At 37.8% G+C, this 17,741-nt stretch overlaps 1 protein-coding gene across 1 annotated transcript; it reads right to left on the bottom strand.

Moving 5' to 3' along the window:
* Positions 1–8,632: 8,632 nt before the first annotated feature.
* Positions 8,633–10,844, bottom strand: gsc (goosecoid). Its single transcript, XM_016460541.1, has 3 exons — positions 10,377–10,844; positions 9,626–9,885; positions 8,633–8,782 (listed from the first exon to the last, which is right to left on the bottom strand). The coding sequence occupies exons 1-3, from the start codon at positions 10,690–10,692 to the stop codon at positions 8,633–8,635; spliced, it is 726 nt and encodes a 241-aa protein (XP_016316027.1). The 5' UTR covers positions 10,693–10,844.
* Between the last annotated feature and the right edge of the window lie 6,897 nt (positions 10,845–17,741).

Below are 17,741 nucleotides of genomic sequence, written 5' to 3'. Positions count from 1 at the left end.
TATTGTTTTTTAGAATAGTTTACATTTTTACTTATCGAAGCTTGTTCTTTGCATGACCATTTCTAGATTACACCAGAATGAAGTGAAAAGGTAAATGCAGACATCAGGCGCAGCGATCACCTGATAGGTAGGCTACGTGCACAGTTTGTTCAAAAGTAAAATATATAATGAATGCATTTGATTGGTAAACCAAATTCAAATGTGACATTTTAATCTCTAATGGTAATGCATGGAATTTACGGAAAAACTCCACTAAATAATAGCGATAGAAAGTGAGGGGCGTGGTGGGGCTTTGGCGATCGGCGCTACGGATGTCCGTCAAGCTACTCCACAGCCAATCACGGGCCCCCTCCTTGCTCGGGCCCTGGGGCTTCAGCCCCGCCTAGCCCAATGGTTAATGCGGCCCTGGCTCCACTCAGACAGAAATTAAGACAAACTATTAATTTCTGTTGCGAGAAAAATACTGTGCACTGACGTTGATTCCATGCCAAGGGTCCACGCTCTGCACGGGAACAGAGAGTCTCTCACGGCCGACATCTGCGCGGGCCGCGCGGCTGGACGCTTTGTCATGTTGTTGGCGCGGCGCTGTCACTCTGAGAGAAACAGCGTGACCATGTTGATTAGGGTAACCTTTTGGGCAGAGAGTGGAAATATGCTGTCAGCTCATTACAAAAATACATAAGCTCTCACATTCAATTACTCACTTAGCAACGAAAGATTAGTTTGCGGGAGCTGCCAACGCCGTTGCCTTCGCGGGGTCAAGAGAGTGAGACTGTAATCATAGCAGTTTGAGAACCGCTAGTGTATCGCTTTCTCTTTCACTCCCTCTGTCGTATCCTCGGATTCCTCCTGCAGCCCGCTCTCCTGACCCTCCCGGTCGAGTCAACCCATAACGCTGATAAATATTTACTCTAGTGCAGTTCTTTTTTCCCCTTTGGGTCTTAAGTGAATTTCATAGTTCATAAAACATCACACGGGTTCTTTAATGAGAGCTTCCCGCTTCTGCTACAGGGCCCTCGCGAGTCTCAGATTATGTGTGTTAAATTCAAGGCAGAGAAGTGTAAAGCCATACGCACCGAATCCCACCCACCGACTCACTTTAACTCGTAGTAGTCAAATACGGCGAAATGTCGCGGGCAAAATCCAGTCATTCCGCGTTCAGGTGTTCAGCGTGAGGATGAAGAAGTCCACCAGTTTTAAAGTGACTTAAAAGGATAGTTCACCCAAAAATTTAAATTTGAGTTCGGTTTCTGGCACAAACCGATCGTTTCGTGTCTTAGGACATCAATGTGTCGTCACGAGCCGCAGGGTTTAATTTGGATTTGTCTGTGCATGTTTTTTTTTACTCTCATAGATTTTGTTACCATTGCCATGCATTATACGACTGATAGACTGCAACGGTTTGTGTTAAAAATCATCACATGTGTTCTACTGAAGAAACAAAGTCACCGACATCTTGGATGCCCTGGGGGTAAGCAGATAAACATAAAATTTTCATTTTTGGGTGAACTATCCCTTTAAGTGTCAGAGGTGCTTCATACAGTACAACCCTATGCTATTGATAGTAGACCTTAGTCACGGTAGCATCATATTTATTTTTGACAGGAATGAAAAGAAGGCTGTGAGGGGTAGAAGTGCAGTGCGTTCAATGGATTGTAGGCTACTGTTATTTAACAACATACCAATTGCTAAACCGACAAAAGGTCTTTCTGAAAAAAAAGGTACACAAAAACTCCATAAAAAGTTGAAGACTTTGAAAGTTGTGAAAACTTTATACAGTGTGTGACATTGTAGGCTCACAGCCTCTTTTTTTATTCACATAAAATTCAATATGGCGTCTAACCTGACTAAGAGCTATGTACAATGGACATGGACAATTTTTGCATGTGAAATTTCATGTGACTGCACTTTTATACTAAGTGGATGTCCTCCTGCTTTTATCTGTCGACTTAATTCTTTGCATTTGTATGTATATATGTTACAACATATAATGTTTATTGATGCTACAGAGAAAGAGAAAATAATAAAGCAAGTTCACTAAATCAGTGGATGTGAGTGGAAACCCTCCCTGGGCCATGAATCACGCAGAGGCCCTGGTGTGAGACGCCCGCCACCCACCACTCCTCTGCTGCTCCCAGGCCTCCTTTTTCGAATACAGATCAAATCTGTTAATGCCTGACATTGGCTGTAAACCAGCTGTCCATCAGCAGCCACGGGGCAGATTTGTTATGACTGAAGGGATTCTGGGTAAGGCTGCCAAAAGAGGTCTATCCTTCTCTCGTGGCGCTGGTGCTTTGATTGCATGTTTAACCTAAGATATGTTTTGTGGAAAGTACGGTGCATGGTGGATATCGTCTGTCAGGGAATTAATTGGGGAAAATAGCAGGACTTGGGGGAGGGAGCACGGACACTATCTCTGCCTCATGGTGTTTTGTTTCATTGTAGTCATTAACTGTAAATTCACTATTTGTAATTGGCATCAGATGACAATCATCACCGGGCTTCTTTAATAATAGGCTAATTACGGTGCGCAGAATACCTGGGTAGTTTGTGTTTCAAAAACGAATGATTTTTTATTAGATAAAGCTGCTGTTGTGCAACTAACATATGACAGTTTGATTTTTGTAATAAAATAGAGCAGGGGCCTGCATGGGAACCCCTGGGAACCGCAAGGGGGTCTGTGGAAAATTTGATGGAATTTTACAAAATGTATTTTTAGGGCTGTCATAGTTAGAATGTCAACTTTATAAAATGTAACATTTCATGCAATAATACTTTTTGACGTACTTAATATTTTTACAGCTGATTCCACTTTCTAATGATTGGCCAAGATCATGAGATTAATTAAGATGGTTATTTTTTGTATCTATTTACAGACCTATTTATTATTAATTATTAATTTGCTTATATTTTGTCATTGTTTCACGAATGTACATGTAAGTTTTGCATCCTCTGTATCCACTAGAGGGCAGCTCGGGACCCCTGAGCGTCTTGAATCTGGAAAGTCCAGTTTAAATGTGTTCATAATTATGCTAGGTCTTTGAGATGTGTTGATTGAATGTTTTGAATCTTACCCCACTGAACCTTAAATCAATGCTTTCTTTCATTGAAACGGTGATACATGATCTGCAATATTAGGTATTATTTTCATTGCACATTTTATTTGTTTTGCAGATCTTGTGGAACTAATCTGGTTTTTAATACCATCTGCATGTTAGATAACAGATTGCTTTTGATAGATAACACATTGCTTTTCTTGGTTTTATTATAGGACCGTCTCTGGGAAAAGCACACGGGGCTCGAAAAGTTAGCAAACGCTCACAGAGCAGTTCATTTGTCACGGTAATGTAAATCTGTCATTGTGATTTATTGATAATTCATTTGTTGTGAAAATGCTTTGCATTAAATCTTTGTTTGCGCTTCATCTATCAGAGTGTCGTACATCATTGTGCCTTTGGGTTTTCTGCTAAATTCATGTTTCCTCATGTTATTTCAAACAGTTCTTGATATACTTGTTTAAATTCCTTGCGGCTTGAAAACTGAAGATAGAAAATTATATATCCCTTGTATTCAAGGCACATATTCTTATGTTTTATTATACACAGGAATTGTCCTCTGAAACTGCCATCCTTTTCAGATGTAAAATGATATGCGCTATGTAATTTTCTGGCCGGAAAGAACGACTCTAGGAAATCATTTTTTCAATCATGTGTCCTCGACGTGTTCAATATGTTTACACTGTACTGGGACAGACCTCTTTAATATATCCCAAACAGCATGTTATTTTATTTTGTCATGTCGCCGAAAATGACATTTTAAGCCCAAGCTTAGCTTTTCATTTTCAGTCATGATCTATCATCCAGCATCTGAGCTGCCCGTGTTGTTGATACAGCAAATAATTCTGATTTATCTCTTGTAAACGCCTGCGATTTCCCCTGTCGTGGACGAGCAGAGCACTTGAATCATTCCGCCATTAATCCCCACATTGTTTTATTTACTTTCAGCTCTCACCAACTGGAAGGCAAATGGCGCATTATGAGGTCACAAAACAACGACTTCCCTGTTGGGTCTCAGCAACAGCCTGTCATTTGTGGCATGCTTTTGAGAGAGTGAATTGCCCCGAAGGTTGCGGAACAACACGCATGCTAATCTGAGCGTCCTTGCGAGTGCATTAGAGATCTTAAACTATCTGGAGAGTGTTGTAGGCCGTGTGTTCCCAGTGTGCTGCAAACCTGCCCTATGCCTGTTCAGTGTGGACTTGCACTCCTGCCATTCCCCAGGGGCCGTTTTGAACCAGGGCCAAAAGTTTTGCAGCGGGTCAAAAGTGTGCACTCCACCTCCCACTAACCCACAGGCGGGTGCCCTGCTCACCCCACACCAGAGGCAGACCCTGCTGGAGGACTGAGGTTAGCGCACACCGCTAATCAGCACTGAAGCCAGGGCAGTGCCGTATGATGGGCCCTTCCTGATTTCCCAGCAAACTAGCGCGGACCGTACAAATGAATGTACACACACACACACATATGCATACATTTTCCATAGATACAGCTCATTCATATTGCTTGTGTTTGTTTGCTTTGGCAGGATGCGTCAGGGAAAACGTTATGCCTTCTCTAAAGAGCTGAACCTTAAGGGCCCCAAGAACATAAAGATGTGATCTGAGCCCTGTAAAACTGAAGAAAATTTGGCTTTAGTGTACAATTACCTGATTTACCTCAGAGAGATAAGTGTCTGCTGCTAGTTGGCGGTCCTGACCTGGGGTCCCCCTTGCTTTTCAGCAGCCGTGTGGTTTCGATGAGGAGGGACGCTAACCGAATGCAATTGGTAGCTAGTGTGCTGGAATGAATGTGGTGATAGGGCTAGTAATTACCCACAGAATGAAGGGCCGCAATTGCTAAAGCCTATTCAGGTGCTAAGCTCACTATATAAAAAATATGTGGCGAAGTGTGCTTGTTTCTTTAACTTGTCATTTTAAAAACATGATGTTGCATTGTAGGGCTTTTTAGGGTTTTGCAGAGTACAAACCACATGCCATCCCACTGAAATGTGGTAATGATACAGGAAAATGTTTATGACGGTAAAAATATGTATTATTTGTCTTTCTTTCGTTCCTTCCTGTGTTAGGAGGCCATTTTATATGTTTCACAAAACGCACCACAGAGGATGGCCAACACCCGTTTCTATCTTTAGATGGGGGAATCCACCCAAAGCTGTCACTCATTTGGTCAAATCTCTAAGAAAAAAAGGTATGTGAGAGAACACAGTCTAATTCAATTAATACCTAAATTTACACAGATATTAAAATTGAGAACATCAGCCATTTTCTCATTGAAAGCGTAAAAAAATTTTAAGATCAAAACATGTACTGATTTTAATTATATAAGAGGGAAAATGTAGGGGAAACGTAAAGCATATGTACAACTGCAAATATGCAGCATTTCTTAGAAAACAAGCACGAGGCTAAAGATTTATCTACTTCTGGACTTGACTCGCTGCTTAATTTTTCTTGGACTCCACCTATGTTTTTCCAAGTGCCGGGAACTATGCATAAAAAGGTCAAAGAAATAATGGTTTGAAAAAAACTCTGTGTATTACATTTTTGTAATACTAAATTACACCCTAAAAAGGGGAAATACGAAAAGCAGAGATTAATGGACTCAGTCCTGTGCTTTGCATATCTCACTGGCACTCAGTGAAGAAACACTTTATAAATCACACTAGACATGTGAAGGATTATTAGTGCAACATGCTTTGTTTCTTGGTTTGTGTTATTGCCAAATCTTTAAGTATAACTGCACTACCCTACTTTAATCTGTTTTTAAAAAGCCACCGAAGACGTTTAATAGTATTATTTTTTCAGTGTGGTTTTAGAATGGTGGGGAATATTTTTAAAAAAAAAAAAAAAAGAAGAGAGGGGAGGGGAGGGGAGGAAAAACTGGAGACTGAATGTACACAGAGAGGCAGACTGTGATTTAAAATCACTCCAGTAACTATTTACTGTGAAGGAATAACAAATTGTTAAGAAACTACCAATGTCTTCGATGGCTGGAGTGTTTAGTAAAAAACATCTCACTTAATCAGCTTCATGTCTGGAAAAGCACGCTGGCCTGAGTCAATACAGACTGGGTATGGATGTTTATTTTTGATGATAAATAGCCCAAATGCATAAGCACATAAACACAAATAAATATTCGGCTCACACTGTTTTCCTTCAAGACTCAAGATCTGTGTTTCATCAAGAGAACATTTTCAATATAACCAAAAAAGAGTGCTCTTACAGGCAAGACACTGGCATGTTGCCAGCCTCACAAATCATATTTAAGTAGCTTATACCTTTAAAAGAGACTAAGCTGTAATTATTCATTTAAATATGTATGCAATATACCTGTCCATTCCTCACACACAAGAAAACAGGCACGTCTGTATTTGTAGTTTTCATTTAATTCCTCTTGCACACCCTCATGTGGATAGATGTTATGGCCCATTAGCAGGAGAGAGCACAGAAACTGAAATGCTTGTTCGGTTAATGAATTTTGACTTCTCTATTTCATGGAAATCATTAGCTTGTTTTCAGGGCAGAAAAAAATGCATTTTAATAGTGCCAAAAATTATAATAAGAATAATTAATATTGTTATATATTATTATTACTATTATTATTATTATTAAAACATAAAAAGGCACTGACAACATTTTTACATATTTGGTTAAAAATGAAACTGACTTTGGAAAAAAATAATTTATCTCGCCATTAAATTGTAAAAAGCAAGTGCATGCCATTAGACAGAAGTGTGAGACATTTGGGTAAAATAATGGACCCTAATCCTGCCACTTGGCTAAATTTGTCTTAAATTAAAAATAATCTATTTACAAATGGCAGACATAGATTATCGTAAACATTTTATCAACTTGTTGAAGCGACAATTTAATGTTATCACACTGCCACAGTTGTAATTCCGGTTATTTCAGTTGCCTTCGGTGTGATTAAATGGCTCTAAGAAAAAGAAAGGAAGAAATGGGGTGTGTGTGTGTGTGTGTGTGTGTGTCTGTGTCTGTGTCTGTGTGTGTATACAGGCATACTGAGTGCTACACATAGTGGAGGTGTGAGCATATTGACAACACAACACTGACTGCGTCATAATGTCGTGAAACAATGTTACTTTTAATCATTCGTATTTAGAATATAAAACAAACTATTATGCTGGCTTAATTTATTAATTTAATTCACCACATTTTACTATAAGCTAATAATTATCGTTGAACACCAGGGACAATAACAACAGATAATGTGGCCAATGATGTCATTATTTTTTCTCAGAGATGTCGGGTTTGATATAGCTATTTTACATGGGTTATAAATAGGGATAGACATAGCTTAGGTGTGAATAATTTATATACATATAAATAATTTTTTTTTTTTAAAAGTGGTTCTGTTTGGTTAAAACTAACAGTTGGGTTTCGTGCTTTTTATACCATTAAATAGGCTATACTTCGTGTCATTCCTCTGATGATTATTAGATCAGCATGGCCTGGACGTAACTGGTCAATTATGACATTTTTCAGCTCCATTTATATATATATATATATATATATATATATATGAAGAGTTCCAATGCAAAAGCCTCTAAAAGCCATCTTGGTCAAAAACGAGATAACGATACTGAGTGAATGCTCTCCGCACATCGTATATGTTCATCAAGTACTTTCACTTCAAATGCGCTAAATCCCAGCCTCAACCCATTCAGAAGTACCAGTTCTTACATAGAAACCTATACATAGTAGCCAGAAAGAAATGCTAATTTTAATGAAAAACGTCACACGTACTTAGAGGCTTTTGCATCTGAACTCTTATATATATAATTTTAAACTTAGAAGAGATAAAAAAAGAGACATCCTCTGACATTTTCACGTGAAGCAAAATTTTCTAATAAATTTGTTCCCAGTCAATGTGCCATCTATTATTTACCTAATGGTAAATTATAGTCAGACAATATAGAATAGGCCTAAAGAGACAATTAGCTCGAACTACTGTCTCGAGTTCACAAATTATGAGATATCTCTACATATTATGAACTACTTATATGTAGAATATTTATACTACACAACTAAATTACAAATTTCCGCGGTTCAACAAATACTGATAACCATCGAATTCTAAGAGGACTCGACGAATTGAAATGCTCTTACAGAATAGTTGCAATATTTTAAATAAATACGAAAAATCGAACATTTTAGATATTACTTTAATATTTGCTTATGTACTTTTTTATTTTCAGGCGGCATAAAACGTTGATTTAATCAATGTCAAAATGTATCGTCCTGCCATCGTACATGTCTTCAGTTACAGCCCACTCCAGAACATCTTATTTATGTATATCTTAATACGACAAGACTTAAAAAAAAAAAACGTTTCGTATATATCAGGTAATATTACTATGGCCAGAATCCACATTATTTTGTCTGTGTAAATTTAAATTAATATAAATAACAATATCATTGTTAAATGTAACATTTACTATACATCTGTGCAACAGCATGACAACACATGTTCACTCCTACTCATGGTACTTTACAATATGTACATAAAGTCCGAATCATATTTGTGCAAGATTTTCCGGTCTCATATTCTATTTATCAGCTGTCAGAATCCACGTCACTTTTTCCCTCCTCGATTTTCTCTGTGGTTGTTTTCGTGGATTTGTTCCATTTCTGTGAGTTTTCTGATTCCTCTGACGACGACCTTTTCTGTCTTCTCCATTTTGCTCGTCTGTTTTTGAACCAAACCTAAGCGAAGAAAATGGTAAAATGCTTAATTTCAAGGATATGGAGGGAAAAAAACACGTCACGTGAAAGGTCGAGTTGATTTTATGCAGTATGCTAATTATTCATTGACTTTTAGGTTGTTAGAAATCTCTGTCAGTAATTTTCTGTTGAGGTTCGTCTCACGTAGCCCAAATTGTACTTTGGCGCCCGACACCGTGACCTATAGGCCTACTCGTCAGATATCTTAAATAGCTACGTTATAGACATCACACTTAACGATTTTGTAATATGCACATCTAGAATAAAGTGATAAATAATGACAGTGCCAACACTGATTTGATGGAAGACGAACTGTTGCTACTGTTACCTGCAAGCTAAGCGCATTCTGACTAAGGTTATATGTAACTTTTGTAGTTGCTAAAAAGTTTTTCGTTTAGCCTATTTGTATTTATTCATAGGCAATTTATTTATATTTATAACGTCACAATTTTCGGAAATTTCTACTATTGGTCAAAGTTATTTATTTTTAAGAAATGCATCACATAAAGTTGTAGTGGAGTTATTTTTTTTAACAGTTATGTATCTTCCTAAAATACCATTTGTATAAACTGTGTGGCCTTCGATAAATAATTTGTTCACCAAAAAATGGAATAAAATATCCACATGCAAACGTCTTAGGCCACTAAATAATTAACATAGTAATGGCAATAGCACTGTGAAATTATAGCCAGCTTCAAAAAAGTATTATAGGTTAAGTAGGCCTACACGTATTGCATTACTAGGAACTTCAGCCATCTTTTTGTAAATATAATATAACGTGAACTCTGTCATTTACAGTGTGAACGATACATTGATTTCACTCACCTCTACTTTCTCTTCGCGTAGGTGCACCTTTCGTGCCAATTGCTCTCTTGTGCCAACATCAGGGTATTTGGTTTCTTGGAAAAGGTTCTCCAGTGCCTCCAGTTGCTCGTCGGTGAAAATAGTTCGGTGTCGTCTCTTGCGCCGACAGTGTAACTGGTTGAGTAGCTGTAGTTCGGTTCTGGATAAGGTGCCCACATTCATGTACGACATCATCTGATGTGGGACTGGAGAAATAAGTACTGAGCCGGCGCTGTCATAGCCTAAAAATCAAATCAATGTATTTGAGTACATGGATAAATATTTAAAATGTAACGGACTCGTATAAAACGGTATTTTTATTTATTTTTTTTATTTTTTTCTGAGAAGCCAGTGGCTCTTAAGTTCTTCAAATAGTCTTCTTATCAAGAACCATTTTGGGGTGTGTTGTGTTTTTGTGACGCTATTAATTTTTTTTTTTTTTTTTTAAGTAAATGTTACATTATAGGTTCGTCAGATTATTGTGCTGGTTTGATGCCTTTCTAATAAACCAAAAATATAACTCTTCTAAATTAACCTTAAAATGACATCAGACTGTAAAACCCATTTTGGTTGTAATTGGAACCTTTATTTTTAAGTTGCGCTCCAAAAAAAGAAGTGGAACGAAATTCCCCATACAGTTTACTAACAGAATACTGAAACATTCACCACAATAATCAGTATATGTAATTATACATATATCAACCAGACAAGGAAATAAATAAAAGTAACATACCTGTAGGAATACACGGGCACTGTTGCGAGCCGAGAGTTGGTATTGTGCCACAGCAAGCTGGTCCAGTCGGCCCCTGGACATGAAGTTGTCCATAGTAGTAGTTGTTGTAGCCTATCCTGGTTCCATTTACCGACTGTAAGTTAGGAGCTGGAGGTCCGGTGTGTGAATACAGTCCATTAAAATCGCCAGCTGCTGTGTACAAGGATTCCGTCAAGTTGGAGAACACAACCGGAGCATTCCGATGGAGCAGAACCGAGTCCTTGCAGCTGGGTCTCCCTGCCAAGATGCTGTCGATACTAAACATCCCAGCGGGCATCACAAGCGAAAAGATGTTTGAGACTTTGTGCCAACAGTACTTAAATATTCTTGTAGTCCTTTTAAAAATCACAGGTTTCCCTCATAGTCGCAAAAAAAGCGAATTCTCAGAGCGTTTTCCCCTTTGGAAAGAAAGAGTGACCGAGCGCAACAGATTCAATGACTCGTTTGTGGCTGAGCTGAACCTCCTGCTCAGTTTTATACCCCGCTGACGTCATTGAAGGATTTGTGGATGACTTCTCCAATAAGAGATTGGCTGGGCTTAGGGCTAGCACACAATGGCGTGAAAACCGCCGATCTGTGTATTGAGAATTAATTTGATTAAGTTATTTGCTGACTTTTGAAACAAATAATTTAGTTCCAGCCTGCGTTTTTAAAGAGCTGTCCGCATGAGTCAATCAGATTAATTCTGTCAGCAAAGACACTTATAATTTGATGTGTATTTTTATTTCCTCTTTTTAAAGGAAAATAGGGCTTTTTACGTATAATACCCTATATCTGTAAAGTAGCCTTTATGCGTAAAATGCGTCTGTGTGGATGAGTGGAACAACGACTTCATCGCTTCTCCAAACTCCGATTTTGAGTTCAAGCAGGTGAGCTTCGTTCTTATTTTGATTTTTTAAATGTAGCCTATTATAACAACTCGCCCTCAAATCACCAGACACTTCTATCAAACAATTAATTTTTCAATCCCTAAAACCGGGAGGTGTTGTAGTCAGCTAAACCAATTTGTGACCGATTAGAAATTCTCTACGAAGGGGAAATCATACGTCCCCCACCCTCCTGAGGTGACAGAAGTAGTCGTAAGTCTCTGTGTGAAAATATAAATGATTTGCATTAAAATCAATTTTGGAATAAGAGAGTATCATTTGTCTAGTTTATAATCTAGGCCTATATAATGTCATCTATAACATAATGTTAATGTATAATGTCCAGTCTAGTTGTCTGCTTCATAATTTGATTTGCGATCATGTTAAAAGGTGTTAAATGACAAGTAGCCTATCATTTGAATAAGCAGGTTCTGATAACATCCACTGAGCTTTTTATCTAGGCTATGTTCAAATATAAAAACATCATGTGTGAACGGAGCGTGTAATACTTTCTAATATATTTACTGGAATCATATAAGCCTATATACAAAATTGCACTAAAATGTAATTGTGAGAATGACAATAACACACTACCGACACTGTTATTATATAGTCAAATACTTTAATTCATTTATGTTAATCTTTTGAATTTAATTGTTTAAAGTTGACAATTTAAAGCGAAAATATGCCCCAATAAAATGCACAAAATAATAAATGTCTGTTTATTCTATATATTTGTACTCGAAATTAAATTACACTGTTTATTTAAACGGTTTCTGAACTAAATCTATTTGTAGCATATGAATATAACGGTAGACTGCTACATCAAAGTCTGAGACACGTAATTCAAAACCACTGACTTACAGACGTTGAAACAAAATATTAGGCTACTGCACTCCCTGACGCCTAGTATATATTTTCCTGTTTATTTCTCTTTCAAATGAGGCACTAAATAACATGGTGCAAAACCCCTGAACTGATGTCCACAGATTCCGCTGCATTATCAAGGACTATATCTTAAATTGCTTAATAGTGCATGTTATTTGCAGAACGGTCGGTCTGACACGACTGTCGCGCTCTGTCCGCGGGAGATAATGCTGAGCAGATTAGCGTGTTTACTCCATCACGAGCAGATTCCCGGTAGGGAGGAAATCGCGCGTGTTAATTTACAACACCTCCAATAAGCACGCGCTCAATGCACATATGACCCTCGCTGTGATAAGATAACGACCATTAGCGGCCCTATTCTCCAGCTCTAAAACATACTTATTGCAATTACATTCCTTGATCACATGAAATTTGCATGAAGGAAGATGCTGCTTGGTGACATTGGCTATTCAATTTTTCACCAATATCGCACATTTATAATGTTTGAATGTTTATTGGAAAACCGGAGGATATTCAGGCAGTGAAGCCGTGGCATGGCACGGCTGACTATTTCTAAACTATGAATAACGCAGTCATATTGTGTTTACTCACTGTACCCATCGTGTATAAAAAAAAATCGATTTAGATTTATGGAATTGCTACATCCAGTAATGATAAACTATAAGCATATAATGATTGACCAGAACAAAAATGTATTAAAATTGGCTATACTCACTCATGAACCTGCCACAGACTTTTAGACCAGTGGTTCTCAATCAGGAGCCCTGGACCCACTAGGGGGCCTCAGCAAACTTTTAATGGCAAGTATATTTGATTTATTTATTTATTTCAGTATTATAATAGGCATATTAAATAGATATATTAGGCTAGTTATATGATTTAAATTTGTTATATTTAAAATATTTTATGTAACGTATTCTAAACACTAAAAATTACACAAAAAAACTAAACTGAACATCCAAACATATTTCTTATTTAATTGTTCCATCGGCTCTACCTTTTTAATTTAATATCCTTTTTAAATCGGAATCACGGGAATTAATCTATCGACTACTATTTTGTGTGATAAAAAAGAGGTTTAAAACAAGCAGCTTTACAGCAGAAGGACGAGTACAAACAATCTTCGCCTGCATGAAGTGGACTTTGGATATGGGAGTCAAAAAGGCTGAGAGACTCGCTATATGATAGACGCAAATGACACAATAAAAGGCTATCAATGGTCAAAGCTTATCACAGGAATAAATGCGTAAAGGCAGGGCCATTAACGCGTGGAAGTTTGCCTTATTAAGAGCGGCGATTACTTTTCAATAGGTGCCTTTTGTTTTAATAATTGCATGTTTATCGCATGATTAAAACGGGAACAAGGTGCTTACAACTAAAACTACGCGGAGATTATTTTAACTCTGCATTGTTTGAAATTGACTTACAAAAGGTGCATAATTATGATGTTTAGTTCTACAGAAAAACATATGCGTGTGTAGGTGTAGGTACAATACGTGTACAAATTGTTTTTGTGAGCAGTTTTACTTTTCTTTAATACTAAAAATGCATTACACCATTTCCCTTCTAGCATAATTTTGACACTGATTGGCCCTTAGCCCTTAGATATGTAAACACTTTAGCCTATTATGACTGAATGAAAGGATACTTGAATATTGGGCTCTGCTCTCTAGGCACTCTGTAATTCAAAAAAGGCACCTAGCATTATTATTTCCTCTTTTTGTACATGTATCTCAACTTTCAAGAGGCACTGAAAGGAGGTAGTAAAAAGGATTGAAAAAATGAGATGGTCATTTAAAATTAAAAGCCGTGAAAGAGGTGTGAAGCCACCACTTACATGCTGAATAGCTGACATCAATCACAGGGAGTAAATGGTGGCTCTGAAGACAGGCCTAGACAGGCCTCTTCAATAGAGGGTCCTCACACGGGCATCTTCATTGCACAACATATATTTCAGGGCCTTGATCTCTAAAATCTATCGTAATGCAGCAAATCAAAAGGGACTTTGTAATATAACCACATTTTAACTAGCATAAACAAACCTCAGACTGAGACAGGCTGTCAGAACCTCCAGATCACCTCAAGCACAATTCTCCATTTCGTTTTTTTACATGTCATCATGTCTCAGAGAGAAAATATCTGTGGATGAATGAATGTCAAGATAGACAGATGGATAGATATATGTGGACCTCCACAATAACACCCAAGTGTGTGTGTGTGTGTGTATGTGTGTTGAATTTGGAGTGCAGAGCCACAAACAGTGCCAGACAGCAGTGTGTGTGTGTGTGTGTGTGTTTATTTCCTGTGTATTTCAGCAGAGACATGGAGGGAAAAGGGAACCTGGCACTGGATTAAAAGGGGTTCTTTGCATTTAATCTTTCATTCCATACTGGTGCCGGCGAGAAATACATATTTATTGTTCATGTCATGGCTGTCATATGGCGGGTGCCTGTTTTACAGTATGTCTTTTGTAGGACCCCCTGAGCTGAGTTCTACAATGCTGAAACACAGGCATCCACTGGCGCAACAGTTCAACAGCCGTCTTGAGACTCTGACAGTTGACCAGAGCCATATACAGTGACTTAAAAACATAAAGCCTGTCATAAAGATCAGAAAACACTCTTTATCATTCACTCTAAAACTTTTGGTACATTTACTACTGCTTATGATATTTTTTAATTAAATGTGAATATTTTGGGAGTGAAACAAGTGTTTAGTGTCATGTCTGAGACAGTAACAGGTCACTATTTCTACTTATTTTCAACTAGATTTTTCTTTTGTTTCCCAGTATGTTCAGTTAGCACTAAACAATATAGAAGTTCTTTCAAAAAAGGTCTTCAAAAAAAAAAATATATATATATATTAATTACTTGAAACAAATATTAAACAGTTTAGCTACATAATTTGATCAGTTACTATTTTTTTTTGCATTTTGTTTATTTATTTGTTAATAAAAAAATACAGTTTGTGCATTTATCATTTTAGGCCTGCATGGAATTATTAATTGAAACAATCATCATCACAATCTGCACTGGCACAGCTCTGACATATTACAGAGAAAATGATGTTTTTCAGTGATTTTTAGAAATATCTGTTGTTTTAATTTAGTGCTTTTAATAATTAACTTTAGTAGGCAAATGCATACAGAAAATAAGACAGAACAAAGTTGAAAAAAAAAATAGTGTGTAAACCTTTATGATAAACGTATTATCTAAAGAACCTTTCTATCATCAAAGAGAAATATTTGAATAATCAGTCATTTGTGACAGTCAAAATATTTTCTTTCTTTTTTATTCAGTTTTTGAAATATCGCTACTGCCCATTTTGACTCTGTTCATTTCTTACATTTTACACAATTTCCAAAATAATTTATGCTGAGAACCTGTCATTGTGCATAAAAGAACCTCTCTCTATATGTGGCCTTATTAATCATTATTTCTAGTGTTAAACTATCAGCCAGTCTCAGTAATTACTGATTAAAAGCAGCTGGTGCTCTGGCTGTACCGCTCTGAGACAGGAGCGTATGCAGCGGCCTGTTATCTAACAGAGCGCTAAGATGAGAATCAGGGACACATTTACACATCTTTTAGAATCAAACGTCCCTCTTTGCGCTCTCTCTCCTGTCAGAGAGCCATTGTGAAGAGCTACTTTACCCATGCAGGAATCACAAGAATTTCAAATGGGTGCTGAAGGACGTGACAGAATCATAATGGAACCTAGAATCAATCCATCAAAACATCAGACCAGCGAGTGACACAAATGAATTGAATGCAGCATATTAGTATGTTAACTCAGGCTTCTTAATGTCCCGTGACACTTTAATTTCTCCTGACTCAAAGACATGTTAAAGCCTCTAAGTGGTATTTACTCCTGTGCTATAGGTTGGTACTTGTGGTTTGAGTTGAGACTTGCTTTTGCAGGTTTTGCTGTTTATATAAAATATGACTTTTCTTAGGTGTTGGTGACATTAACATGACTCTAAAAGGCTGGACAATACCATGGACAGCAACAAAGAGGTGCCTCTGAAATGCTTACCATTAGAGGGCACAGGTGTGCAAAGAACACTGCAACCACAGATGCCACAGATATTTTCTTTTGTGAATGCATCATTTCATGTAAAACATAGGCTAAGTGAGCTGTGTTTTCATGCCATATGAACACAATGAGAATAGATGGTTGACAGCCAAAATATTGGAGAAAGCCTTTGCAATACTGCTAAATTACAAATACACAGGCCATGCAAATAAAGGCTTCCTTAATAAAAACAAATCATTTATCATGGGGTTTCTACTTCCGGATGATGAGGGAAAAGAAGAGAGGCAGTAAAACAGAACCATATTGTCTGGATCTGGGAGGTATTACGGGAGAGCACCTGGACCCACGACAGCAACTAGAAACTCAATCTCAGAGCTTTACCTCAGCCTGCTACTGGTGGTGGTCTCCATTAATCCATTACAGGTGCCAAAGACCCTACCCTGGCTGATACTACCAGAAGAGATTTGTTTGTCATTCCTCCCTTTTGTCCCCCTTTTTAAAGTCATTCTGTAAATTACTTTAAATTCTTTGTATATACATATACAAATTACTTCTCCAAATCCTCTTTGATATGTGTATTCTCACAAAAACCTTTTCTGCATATAGTGCACTTAATAAAAACGTCTTTTCTTTCAGAAATGTCTGAACTGAATATCTAAATATAGCCTACCTCAACAGCCTTGTAAAATGTTAAGATAACAACAGTCATTTGTGAGGCTATAGTGAATTATGATACCTTGCACAAGAGTGGCTCGGTTTCATTTGGCGTTGGAAGTGCGGGGTGAATTACACAGTGCTGCCATTGTGATTTACAAATAAGTGAACGTGCCAGCTAATAATCTTTAATATCCACCGATGACAGAATGGAATTAGCCGTATATTTTCTCCCAACCATTCAATTTTCTTCCTCATCGTTGTGTAAACTAGGCCCTAATCCCTTCTTTATGTGGTGGGGTATTAACCCTATTGAGGCATCAGTGTATTGGCCTTTGGACCCTGGGGCGCAAAGCGCGCGCTCGCCGGGGCTCAACGCGCCTTTTGTTAGAGCGCGATACGCGTCGTGCCAGCGCTTGGGCTATTCAGGAGCCTGAGAATCAAATACACTATTACAGTTAAGCTATGTAATAATTACTCTCATTAGCCGTAACTGGAGCGCGCAGCGGACGGATTTACTAATAACGCTTCACTAATGCTATGTAGGCTCAGGAAATATATCATAAACATAATTTAATAATCATTGGAAATACATATTAATGCGGACCTCCGACCCTCAAACTGTCAGCGTTTTGCCCGGAGGAGAGCTGTTGAATTTATTTCCCCCTTCCTCGCTGCGGTCATTTCCCACATTTCCATTCAATGAACTGAATGTTTATTGTTTATCCTCTGCGCAGCTTCAGGGTAAGTTTCAATGCCTCAGTAGCTACAAATTATACAAAGTTTTGTTGCTCTGTCCGTTTGTTTAAAAGGTCGTCGGATTCACCCAGTCACTGACACGGCCATTATTCAATCGCACCGTGCAGGTTAAAAATACAGGCTA

Source organism: Sinocyclocheilus anshuiensis, unplaced genomic scaffold, assembly GCF_001515605.1.
Source record: "Sinocyclocheilus anshuiensis isolate Anshui unplaced genomic scaffold, SAMN03320099.WGS_v1.1 scaffold2047, whole genome shotgun sequence".
NCBI classification, from domain to species: Eukaryota; Metazoa; Chordata; class Actinopteri; order Cypriniformes; family Cyprinidae; genus Sinocyclocheilus; species Sinocyclocheilus anshuiensis.
This window is presented reverse-complemented; position numbering and strand designations above follow the sequence as displayed.